The 12540-nt window shown below is 42.8% G+C and overlaps 3 protein-coding genes across 6 annotated transcripts in view; 2 read left to right on the top strand and 1 right to left on the bottom strand.

The window, feature by feature from the left end:
- The window catches only part of LOC142572200 (neprilysin-1-like), a 55762-nt gene extending 52818 nt beyond the window's left edge, over positions 1–2944 (top strand). For all 4 annotated transcript variants that reach the window (XM_075681142.1, XM_075681141.1, XM_075681143.1 and 1 more), the window contains one exon: positions 2256–2944. In XM_075681142.1, the coding sequence (XP_075537257.1) occupies positions 2256–2361 (106 nt within the window). In that variant the 3' untranslated portion in view covers positions 2362–2944. The remainder of the gene's footprint in view (positions 1–2255) is intronic.
- Taf11 (TATA-box binding protein associated factor 11) lies at positions 2808–11145 on the bottom strand. The gene is made up of 4 exons (XM_075681146.1): positions 10913–11145; positions 10271–10646; positions 6434–6709; positions 2808–3023 (listed from the first exon to the last, which is right to left on the bottom strand). Exons 1-4 carry the CDS (start codon positions 10938–10940, stop codon positions 3020–3022), a joined length of 684 nt encoding a protein of 227 aa, XP_075537261.1. The 5' UTR covers positions 10941–11145; the 3' UTR covers positions 2808–3019.
- A 212-nt stretch (positions 11146–11357) lies between these two features.
- Positions 11358–12532, top strand: cyp33 (peptidylprolyl isomerase cyclophilin-33). Its single transcript, XM_075681145.1, has one exon. The coding sequence runs from the start codon at positions 11573–11575 to the stop codon at positions 12491–12493; it is 921 nt and encodes a 306-aa protein (XP_075537260.1). The 5' UTR covers positions 11358–11572; the 3' UTR covers positions 12494–12532.
- Positions 12533–12540: the final 8 nt, after the last annotated feature.

The following is a 12540-nucleotide window of genomic DNA, read 5'->3' as shown; positions in this document are numbered from 1 at the left end:
TAAAGGTGTTTCGGTCAGCTGCTGGTACATCTGCACTCCACTGTCCTACTGGCATGCAGAGTATATTTCACATTCATTATTACTCAGAACAGGGTGACCAATAATTCTGCACTGTGATTTCTTAACTTGCTGCAGTATGTTGCACTAGCCGATGGTGTAATTTCTCTCAGCAAAACTGCTTTTCATGCAAAAATAAAGTAGGCAGTTTTGCCCGCAGGCGAAGAGTTTTTTTAAAAGCGTCCATCAAACTATGACAGAGTAATATGGAACCATACAGAGCCAGGCTCTTCGCATAATTACAAGTTTTTCTTTTTATTCTAATGCTCCCACTACTTCAGGCTAACTTTATTCTACCTGCATCTGGCTTGTTTAATTAACAGTTAAGTATTCTTTATTTAATTACTTAACAGCCTACTAATTTGTAGACTTCAAATTGCTCACTAACTTCAACTGCACCAGGTTTGCGCATAATTTCAACTTTCTACTACCTAAATGTAACCCCAACTATGAAAAAAATGGCATCCTCGTTTTCAGTGTTAAAAATATGGAATGACCTACCACATTCACACAAAATATTGTAATCTTTGAATGCAGTCGAGCATGAATTAAATGTTTTATTTTTTGTGAATAGTTTTATGCCTGACAATATGTTGTGCTGTACAGTTACTTTTTGATATACCGTATTTACTCTCATGATGATCGCACTTCAATTGTACAAAAAATTGACGCAAATTTAGGGGTGCGATCATTACACGGGTTAAATTTCCCATGAAAAGAAACATTTTCTTTTTTCATCCCGCATTTGCTGCGAAATGGCAACGGGTGAACAAGCAGCTGGCTGCCGCTGTCAGTGCGAGACACCAAAACAAAAATGGCGGCAGGCGGGGCAAGCCGAATGCGCGAAATGCAATTATTTTTCTTCTTATGAGTACATTACGAACATTGAAACAGTTTCTTCCATATCAATAATGAATAATATCATTAATATCGGCAAGTTTACGACAATAACGTAGCAATGTCCACTTTGAGGGGACAGAAACAGAGACGGACGCGCTTAGCTGCCAGTGACATAGAAACACATGGCGGGCATGCTGCAGAAACTGCGGCATTTGTCTTCACCGCTATCCTAATACATTTCCGCTAAGGGCGGGTGAATATCTTAGCTGCGTCACAAGCGTCGGCGTACGAATAGGGTACACTTCTAGCGTATCAGTGTAAATGTGGCCACTATCATTGCCGCTCGCGATTTGTTGTGTGCCCACGAGTGCAGACGAGAAGAATCGAAAGGCGCCTTTTATGTTGTTGTTGACCGAAACCATAATGAAGCCTACAAATAATAAAGCCGAGGCAAGTTTCATTGTAGCTTTCTCTTTCATGGAAGTGAGGAAAGTGATGAAAGGAATGAAATGGGGCATCTGCTTAAGAATGTTGCGTTCGTACAGACCGCTTGGTATGCCTTCAAGAGTCGTTTGCATAGCATTCGATAGATGGTAAGCGCAATTATCATTAGCTAGACTTGGCACACGACATATCACTACAAGTTCAGGGTGCAATCATTATGCGAGTAAATACGGTATGTACTTTCCTCTTTGTCACTGACCAATGTAATGCATTTAAAACATTCATTTGTGTTGTACTTTTTTTCGTTTTGCCGTGTTAACCTACATCTTTTATACAACTTTTTTTTAATCAAGGGTCCCATAGCAGTCCTTGACTTTGGGACCCTAGTCTGCATACTATCTGTACATAATCATTACTTGCTGAATGGATAATAAAATGAAACATACTCCTGCATGCGTGCTAGCCCTTTACTTTTAAAATGCTCCATTTCCATATGGTAAAACCAATTTAATATGCTTAGGTATATTGAAACATGTTACTATATACAGCGTACTTCTTCCTTATAGTCAAGGTCTTGTGCATACTTTGAGAAACTACCTGAAATCTACTTTGCAAATGCTTAACTATATTTGGTGCTATTTCTTCCACTATAACCGAGTCTTTTTTTAAATGTTTCCATATGTCCATGTTTAGTGCTTGCACGCGCTTTGCTATATACAATGCACGTTCCTGTATGCTGTGCCAGCTAAGCTCTACACAATGCAATTGTACCTCTTCAATATAGACAAAATCACCAATATTGCCACTGCCACATGAGAAACATTGTGGAACTCTCTTATACAGCTTTGCCGTAAAGGTGTCCAGCTTACACATCAACTTCTGTGTGATATGCCACCCAATACTTTTATTTACAGGGTGAATGGACCACTCATGAACTTGGATGAGTTCGCAGAGACTTTTCAATGTCCTCGTGGAAGCAAGATGAATCCGACATGGAAGGCCCCTGTGTGGGATGTCTGAAGGCCACAAGTGCTGATACTTACTATTAGGAGTTTTGCTGCTTAGATACGCAACTACCTCAGCATTTACACACACGCATACACACGAACGACGTCCAAAGCATATAGCCTTGCTAATGTTGCATATTTGTGTGTGACGTTAGTGTCATGTTATAGTGACTATGCATTTCTAGCTAGAATTATTTAATTAGTGAAATGAATATAATATATATCTGCACTTCAAATGTTCTGTTCATTTCTAGCAGATTTTTACCTGAAGGCATAGCTGCCACAATACTTAAGAGATGCATTACGTTTTGCTAGAGTGAGATAAAACAAATTTGACTTCGCTATTGAAGTTAATAGGGCCTAAAAGAGCATAATGGCCACAGGCACTTAATTCCAGGAATAGCAACATCAGAACTATCTTGTATATAGCAGCTAGAAACCACACATCATCCCATAACATAATCGCACCACATTCTTTTATTATTTAACTACTTTTCATTTCCATACTTCACACTTCATGAACAACTCCTGGTGATGTGGTAAAGAAATATGACAAAATGTACAGAATACAATGAATAAAATATTTTGCACATTCACACCTGTAGTCTCTGTATCTGCAGCAACAATGTGCTGTCAAGTTATCACCACGGTTCCTTTCCTGACTGCTGATGTCACCTGATAAGAAAGCAAGACAACAAAGAATATGAAAACAAAACATAATCAGCAAAATAAACATCTAAGTAAAAGCAAACAAAGCAACTAAATTCTAATACGTGACTTTTCTTCTCTACTACAGACGTCTGTGTTGATGTGCTTCTAAAGTTCAATATGTATAACTTTACATTATGCTAAATTGTGCTTACAGTGGCTGATACTAATATACACACAGCATCTCAGGTTAAATGCAGACTTATGGAGTTTTCATAATTATGCAAATTGATGAAGCTGAATATGTACAAAAGTAAGGAAAATAATGACATTTTGAAGAAAGCTCAATAGTGGTCTAGAGATAGGTATACCACATTCATAAATAAGAATATAAAACAATTAGCATTACTACCATGATGAACTGCTTCAAGGTAAGGTACACAGTGCACCTTGTAAGGTAATAAACTTTGAAGAACATAACAGTTCACAATAAAAGTTTCAGACACCTACATCAAATGAATACAGTGTATCACTAATGTACAGAGCCTACAAAGCACAGGATGAGCAAAAAATATCAATAGAAATATGTATGCCACATAAGATGACACTTCTCCCCAGTAAGCCATTAATGAGGCCACCTTTAAAAGCAGGACATAAATCTGCTTTTCAATAGAATACTACACCAGATAACGGAAACTAAGCACCTTATTCCACTATGTAAACATGTAAATTACAAAGATCTAAGCAAGAAGTATTTAACACCATGCAAACTTCTGTGTGGAACATACGTATCCTTGGCTGACACAAAACTCCGACTTTCCCACAAAGAAAAAAAGAAACAGTCAAACCTCGATATAACGAACTTCTTTATAACGAAATTCTCAATATAACGAAGTATATAACTTTTCATGACCTCTTGTCCTAGAACACAATGTATTTAAAGCTCAATATAATGAAGTGTGCTTGTATGCGATTTCAATATAACGAAATATCGCTTTCGCCGCAAACGAATACCGAAGCAATAAATGGAAAACTTCCGCGGACGCAAATGGTCAAATGATTGAATTGTAATTCAATCACTTGACCATTTGCTTTGAGATTTGAGAAGTGCGGTTGCAAGCAGCCGCTACAAGCGGCTGCTTGCAAACGCACTTCTCAAGTCGGGTGCGGCGTGACAAAAGCGACCACCGAAATGGAGCCGCGTCTTGTTCCGTGAAAAGTGCGATAAGATCCTATCGCTCCCAGCGCACTTTGTGCTTTAGGCGTGAGTGGAAGTGTGCGAGGGTGAGACAAGAACGATGGTGGCTTTACGAGTGCCCCTTCCCGCGCGATCAAAGGGAAAGAGGGGAACGAGCTCGGGGTAACGCGATCAAGCGCGCGCGCGTGGGAGGGGGGGGTGTAAGTTGGCGTGCGTCGCGATTTCTGGCGCGCTTCTCGGTGGTGGCTGCGCATGGCTGTAAGCGCGGCTGAGCGCATACGCAGTTGCGCACCCTGCTCTAGAGGTAATCTGCCGCATGTGCAAAGAGCGGGCGTACCGAGACGGCGTGGCATCGTGTAAGCTATCTTCCCGCGCGTTTAGTATCGGAGGTTGCGTAACCTCGAGTTTCGGTGACTTGTTGCAGCGAGAGGCAGACGAAGCATTCGCTCCCCGCTGCCTGCGCTTTTCATGATAGCGTCGCCCCAGTGCGGGCAATGCTATCAGCCGCAGAGGCGCAATGCACGCTAAAGCGTGGCTGGCTTCGCTTAATTCGTACCGTCGATGTGAATATATTGTCGACGTGGCATGAAACCGCATCATTCGTCGCGGACTTCCAAATTAATAAACATGACTTGTTTTCCCATTGAAATTTGCTTTTTTCGATTGCTCGATAATTCGGAAAATTCTGCGGCCCCTTTCCGTGTAAGAAAAATTGATCGGCGACTGTACTTATTAGCATAAAAGGTCAAATTTCAATATAACGAAACAAATTGCCGATTTTACCTAGTTCGTTATATCGAGGTTTAACTGTATTTGCGATATTGGTTCAAGACTCGCAGAAAACACTGATGCTAGATTGTGAATACTTCCTGAAGAAGCCAAGCACGGTTTATGAGATGAATCAACAAATTCAAATTAGCTATTGTGTTATTCAGATTACTGAGGAATTGCATAACAATACTCGGCTTCAAGTGAAAATAAAGAATTCAGACCTTAAAAATAAGCTTTTTCTGCAAGTGCAACTTGTTTAAACACACCTCAGCATGTTATAAGTGCTTCGTGAGCAAATGTTGCTTGCATTAAATTTTAAAGTGAATTTGTCTGCTGCACACAGCCTGAAGGTCCAAGGCCATAATTTTTACTACAGAGTGCATCAACCCTGATTACAATGTACAATTGTGCTTAGCAAACCAGACCAGCAGGGCTTGGCACCAATTTGCTGGATTCGAGATGCACAATATGGGAGTAGTTAGAGCTATATAGACTTGCAGACCCTACGATTTCTTCACACTTAGTGGTCTCGTGGTCACACTTGGTGGTTAATGTCCTCACACGAACAACCTTTTTCATGAGCGGCCAGGCCAATGCTTGCACTGGTGGTGCTTGGTTTTAACAGCCGCAGAATAACATTTTTTGACAGTACTTGTCAATGTACATGTTGTGAGCTTAAAAGTTGGAATTATACAGATTGAGTACCATGTTTCATTATATGTACACAAGAGTGCAGCTGATACAGTTTCAGTGTCCTTCGTAACTTTGGCAACACTGCATGCAACTAGCGAATTGTCTGTAATCAGGAGCACCAAAGCACAGCATGGAAGCAGCAGGCAAACTTCTGCTTGCCTAGTGTGAAATCCATTCGTCACACTATTCACTTTGTGATCCACACGCAGTTCACTCTTTCAAAAATGTATAAACTGCAAGCATGAGACAGGGAAATGACACACAATGGTTTTAGATAAATGAGAATAGTGTACAAAGGAGTCACGCAAGGTGTACAGCAAAAATATCCGCTCTCTCTTTCCTTTCTCTCTTTTTTGTTCTTTTTTTGACATGGTTGTTAGTAGCATATCTCTTACCTGTATTCATTTTCCTCGCCAAAGCGACAACAGATAAGGGATAAGAAAATTAGCAACAGGACACCACTGATTAGTCACCAAGCAATTAGCATAAAAGACAGAGGTGGCAGAAGGAAACCAGCACGAAGACCAAGAATTACAATATTAAATATTTATCACTTAAACATTTAAGGCTGCGAGCACAAGTCAGTCAACTTTCAAGACAAGCTTGGTTATATTAAATATTTCTCAAGCAGATACAGATAAGTTGAGCAGAGGGGAAAAGAAGAATCTACAAGAAGTTGAAGAGGCACGCGAATACAAAATGCAGCAACTCAATAGGCAAGAAGACTATGACACAGGGCAAGAAAACAATGCACAGCATCGCTTAGCACAGGTACCTGAGAACACAGGCAGGCCGCTTGCGTCCATTGGGGATAAAGCCACGGGCCCTGAGACGACGAACAGCTTCGCGCAAGTGCTTGGGCTGTAGAGGCCCAGTCTCTCCTTGCTTCTCAAGAACGTCAAGTGCTTCTTCCACTACTTCACCCACAAACACTTTTGCAATGCCAGACACTGCAATAACCACATTTTGTGAGACCGAGCAACCTGTGAGTGACTGCACCAGCCGCTTCACTGCTGCTTTCGGAAATGCCGAACGCCGGTACATCTCGTACCTGTGTGAAAAGATAGGAATGAACTGTAGCTGCAAAACTGGGACTATGGCATGAAAACTGTTATTGGAAGTGTAAACAAATATGAATTAGTTGAGTTTGATACCCGTACCCCACTGGCACTTTTCAACAACTAACAAGTCAATCGCCTTTGAAATGATCAAACTCTGTCAAGTAAAAGTGCGTTGTATCACTACTACATGACAAACTTGACGACCACTAGAGTATTTGTGTTTTTGTGCACCTTATTGTACTTCTATGTTTAATTAAGTGTGCTGCCATTCAAGAATTTTCATCGCTGTAGGGTTTTTAAATGTACTGCAATTATGTGCTGTGTATGCCATTCTGTATTCTGTTGTTCAATTTGCATATTTTTAACAGATTGTCACTGGTTTTGTTTGAGCACTTTGAAACATTGAGGCTGCTGGCTACAGTGTTTCGTCATGGCTTGAGAATGGCTCTTATTGTTTCTGTAAAAAATTATTTTTGCAAGGTAGACAGTTTCTTGCTACCTTTTTTTTAATGCATTATTTACAGTACACTCATGTAAACAAGCTGTTGATGAGGGCACACACTTGTTGCTCAAATGCCTTCAAGATCTTCATAGATTTTTATGCCAACTCGTAAAGTATTGACAGCTGTTGAAGCTACTCTAGCAATGCCTCCTTCACCATTGAATCGATAGACTATTGGTATGAAGGCCTTTCAAATGCCCATGTGGCACCGATAAAAGGCATTGTGGAAGTGCCCAGCAGAGGGTCCAAGGCAATCTTCCACCTAGATTCATCTCAAAATGTAAAATTTCAGTACCTAAGCAAACTAGCAGTTTGCTTTTATAACATATTCCCTCACACTAGTAAGAGATCACAAGTGGTACAACATACCTGCAAAGAGGCCATGGGTACAATGTAACAGTGCTAATAAACAAGGAACAAAATCACCTTGATAATGGGGCCTGCAAATGCTGTCTAGAACACACCAATAATAAAATATCGTTCACTATAATTGCAATACAGGAAGAAAATGTTAGTGGCATTAAATAAATATTGACAAAAAATGTTTTCCTCACTTTTCTTACTTTGCTAAACAACTGCCAACTCTGTAACGGCAATTTGAGGCCATAATTCCTTCAACACACAACAAGTAATGAATTATAAGATGACCAATTCAACATGCACACAAACTGCAGCACAGCTTTAGATATGTTGGACAGGGCTCATTTGCGTATGACAAAACTGAAAGTGGAGGTCACGTGCCATCACTGCTGCATGGCCATTCAGCTCAGTGCTATGGCTGCAAGCCACACCGTGATCATCTTGCTGAAAGCTTTAAAATTGGAGAACAGGGAGACAAGGTAAGAAGGGCTCCCTGTGTTCTGAGAAAAGTGATGGCAGAAGGCCATGCTTATCCATCATTGAATGTGAAAAAGCACACAGTAAAGGAGGCATAACAGGTGTGGTATGCATACAGTTTAGGGCAACACAATCATTGTGTGGCTCGAAAACAATGCACCAGAAAGACTGACACCAGGAAGTGATATCTTAATTTTCATTACGCATGACTGAACCCTGCCCAGCATGCTTGAAGCTCCACCCTGTTTGTCATGTGTTTTAAATTAGTCATATTTAATGGTGATATAATTCATAATCTCGAGTGTTCAAGGTGGTGAGGTCTCATACTGTCATTATGTAGTTGGGAGCTATTTAACAAAGCTGTAAAAGCCAGACACAATATTACTGATTCCGTACTCCATTAACGTCACTGTCATTAAAACGGAAACTTATTTTATCCTTACAAAATAGAATTCATAAAAGGTGACAGTCATAACTAAATGGCCATGCAAACACCATTTCCTATTAATTATAATCCAATGACAAGTACACTACAGAATTTGTCATAAGGATGTGCCTGCAGCTACCGGGCCTGCAGGCCTGTACCTACCAGGCCTGTGCCTGCAGATACAGTCACCAACATCACGTGACACTGAATACAATAGAGTTCGCTGAAGCAATAGAGTTACCTTCTTGTTAAAATATTTGCACTGCTTTCCTTACCATTGTGTAATATTATGAACACTGTCAGGAAAATGAATGTAGGTATTTCAACTATGCCACAAAGCCTGAGCTGCAGGAAAGGTTAAAGCATATCGTGGTTTGTCAAGCTTTACTAGAAAAATGTTGCCAAAAGAAACGAGCAGCAAGAGAGTGTTGATGGATATAATCAACTGTGTACGCAACTGACTGCACCTTTGCAACTTCTCTTGTTTTACTATATCCATAGAGCTAAAATCTAATGTCAGTAACCATATAAAAAAAAGAATGATGCTATGCGCACTACAGAGCGCGCTCCTGCCGGAAAAGGCTGGGTGCAACATGTTGGCGATAGAATGGGCCTAAGTTTCCGTTCTAGTTGGGGTAGACCATTGTATAGATACTGTGCGCAAAACGTACTATGACAGATGAATACACTGTTGCGCCAAAAAAGGAAAGTAAAGACTTGGGAGGGAGAGTACGGAACGACAGATTGAGTCCCAAGTCTTTGTTTTCCTTTTTTGGCACAAAAATGTATTCATTAGCTCCCAACCAACTCGCCCAGCAACAAGTTCTACTCGAGTACTATGACAGGAAGCGGTGCGACTCCCTTTATCATTGTTCAATGAGCGGTACTCAGTCTTGCTGATGTTCCAAGGTTGAAGCACTATGTTTGAAGGTTAGCGATACAATGCTGGTGGCTGAGCAAATTTCTGCATCCTCGAAGTGCTGGTAACATGTACAGACAATTGCAGCAACGGCCTGTGTACTTGGCCACACCAACTCATTCCATTCCTCAATATGCTAGTCACAATTTTTGCAGCCTACTACTGCACACGTCTTCAATCCACATGATTCAAACCAGCATGATTGGAGCGCAGTGCATTAGTGAAAACTCAGTTGCCTTTCAGACAGCTGATCGCAAATAAGCAAGGTAGAAACGGTAATGGTTTCATATTGGTGCACTATTGCTGAGGCCACATACAGCACCCTGCCGAAAGCGCCATCGAACTGCTCTGGGAGAAAGGTCAATAAACGAGAAGCACGTCTGACTGGGCTTTGTAAACAAATCTGTGGGCTACCGTGCGATGCTTGCATCAGTGGTTACGGAAATTTTATGTTAGGAAATTGTAATAAAAACAGATTGGAATTGTTTTACGTTATAGGGCCCTAGACTTGGAATTCCTGGCGAGTGTACGTCTCAATAGGCAAATTACTGCACGGCCGAAATGCCGAACCTTACAAAGCATGTGACAGCATTACCGTGCGGCACCTGTGTGTCGTGCACCCAGCCATTTCCAGCACGGGCACACTCCGTAGTGCACATAGCGTCATCCATAAAAAATTGCTTAGTTACCCAGCATAGTATTGTACGGCCTTCTTAGCCAACAATACTATGTTGCTATAAGCTCTAAACATGAAATGCTAACAACCCCTATCTTGTACAGGTAGGGTGAGTGTGACATTCCCCCGCTGTTTAGTGCATGTTCGCTGATCAGGACAATAGCAATAAATAAACAGGGGGAAACAGCACCTGTTCAACTGCGCTTCCGAGAAATTGGATACGAGAACCTGCATCTTCTCGCGTTCTTCTTCTTCAATCTGCTCTCGCGTCTTGCTAGGCGCCGGCTGGCTGTCCGAGCCACCGGCAGCGCCTTCGACTCTCCGCGAAGCAAGGCTTGGGCCCGGGGTGTGACTCACAGACTCTTCGAGCATCTGAAGAGTGATTTCGTTGTCTGGAGAGTCTGGTGCCTTTGGCTCATCTAGATCGTGGTCTTGTTCATGATCATGTTCATTATCATGGTCATGATCATGTTCAGCGTCGTCCTGGTCGAGTTCCGCTTCATGATCATCAGCGTTGGCAGCGTTGTCCTTAGCGTCCTCATCGCTCTTCACCTGAGACAGGTCACCTGATAAAGGAGACACACAACGAAGAACACTGAAACGCTATAAGTCCAAAGGCTAGAGCAGGACTAAATGAATCGTCGCTCTATACATCGTTCGTCGGCCGGATCACGACCCGCGAAAATGCGACACACAATGCGTTGCTGACAGCTTGAAGAGAGAGCATCTACGCACAGCAACTCGCAGCATGAAACAAGCGCAGACGTCACGCTTCACGACGGATCGCCCGGTTACCTAAATATCATTCCAAGCGAAAAACAGGCGTTTTTACCTGTGGTGTCGTCGGGAAACGTTGACATCTTGTGCTTCAGCGGCAACAGCCAAGAAACTACGCGATGGTTGTCACAACCAAAGTACAAACAGATGAAGAAGTTCGCAAGCACCAATTAACGACACAGAAGATGCACACCGTGAAACCCGTGAAAAGCGCTACAGCTCAGAAACCCCGACAAAAGCGACAAATAACCCCCAGCGATGCCATCACAGCTGCGCCATGTTGTTGTGATGCGCTAGCGACGACAGCATGACGATAGTGGTAGAGGCCAGTAATATATAACTTACCTTACTGTTCTTTCTAAACGACAAGAAAAAGCAAATATTTTATGTTTCAGTGTTTATTACGTATTAATGTAACAAACAAATGTTCTGTTTTAATTCTAACGCGGTCAACATACAGTACATGCGATACATAAACCGATTAATTGGCGGTCTGTCCAATGTTGGTGAGGCAACCAGGCAACCCTGAGCTTGTTTATGTCGGCGGTTGTTGGCGGTTGCAAAAAACGTGTGTGAATCTAGTAATGGCACCGTTATGTTTCTCGTCTCAAGTAAGTCTTGATAATTCGTGCTGTGTTTGAAAAGTACGAGGTGTGCGCTGCAGGAAAACTTTGCTGCGAACTACCAGCGCGGAACGTAAACATCGTTCTTGGCAATGGCGACGACGTCGAAACGTATTGTTTACGTTGGCGGACTGGCAGAGGAAGTCGACGAAAAGGTGCTACACGCGGCTTTTATACCGTTCGGCGACTTGGTGGATGTTCAGATTCCCCTCGATTACGAAACTGAGAAGCATCGCGGTTTCGCGTTTGTCGAGTTTGAGAGCGCGGAAGACGCCGCGGCGGCCATCGACAATATGAACGATTCGGAGCTATTCGGCAGAACCATCCGCGTGAACATTGCTAAGCCGATGAAAATCAAGGAGGGTTCCACGAGAGCAGTGTGGTCCGAGGACAGCTGGTTGCGGCAGCACGCTGGTGAAACTCTCAACACCAAGGAAGGCGACGAAGACTCGAAGGAAGGTGACGAAGCCGACGCTCAGAGCGACGAGAAGGAGTCCGGCGACAAGGCGAAAAAAGTGGCCAATCCTCAGGTCTACCTGGACATCAGCGTGGACGGACAAGAGATTGGAAGAGTCCGCATCATACTGTACAAAGACGTGGTGCCTCGCACGGCGGAGAACTTCCGTTGCTTGTGTACGCACGAGAGGGGCTTCGGTTTCATCAAGAGCACCTTCCACCGCATAATTCCCGGATTCATGTGCCAAGGCGGAGACATCACCAACCACAACGGCACCGGCGGAAGGTCGATTTATGGCCGAAAGTTCGACGACGAGAACTTCGAGCTAAAGCACACGGGTCCGGGAATGCTGTCCATGGCGAATTCGGGTCCCAACAGCAACAGCTCCCAGTTTTTTCTGACCACAGCCAAAACGGACTGGCTGGACGGGAAGCACGTGGTGTTTGGACAGGTCATCAGTGGCATGGAAGTTGTCAGAAAGATGGAAACGTATGGTTCGCCATCGGGCAAGGTATCCAAAAAGGTTGAAATTTCCAACAGTGGCGAATACACGTAGCTCTAGCTTAATAAAGCGTTTGTGTCTGTTTACCCAGTACGTCCCGT

Source organism: Dermacentor variabilis, chromosome 2, assembly GCF_050947875.1.
Source record: "Dermacentor variabilis isolate Ectoservices chromosome 2, ASM5094787v1, whole genome shotgun sequence".
Classification (NCBI taxonomy): domain Eukaryota; kingdom Metazoa; phylum Arthropoda; class Arachnida; order Ixodida; family Ixodidae; genus Dermacentor; species Dermacentor variabilis.
The sequence above is the reverse complement of the archived record's forward strand: the minus strand, read 5'-3'. Positions and strand labels throughout refer to the sequence as shown.

Excerpts from the sequence above, each read along its gene's own strand:
- Taf11 (XM_075681146.1), bottom strand. The coding sequence starts at position 10,940 with ATGTCAACGTTTCCCGACGACACCACAG. Across the intron at positions 10,647-10,912 it reads GTTTCCCGACGACACCACAG|GTGACCTGTCTCAGGTGAAG; the intron begins GTAAAAACGCCT and ends CTCCTTTATCAG. Across the intron at positions 6,710-10,270 it reads TCGGAAGCGCAGTTGAACAG|GTACGAGATGTACCGGCGTT; the intron begins GTGCTGTTTCCC and ends CTTTTCACACAG.
- cyp33 (XM_075681145.1), top strand. The coding sequence starts at position 11,573 with ATGGCGACGACGTCGAAACGTATTGTTTACGTTGGCGGACTGGCAGAG.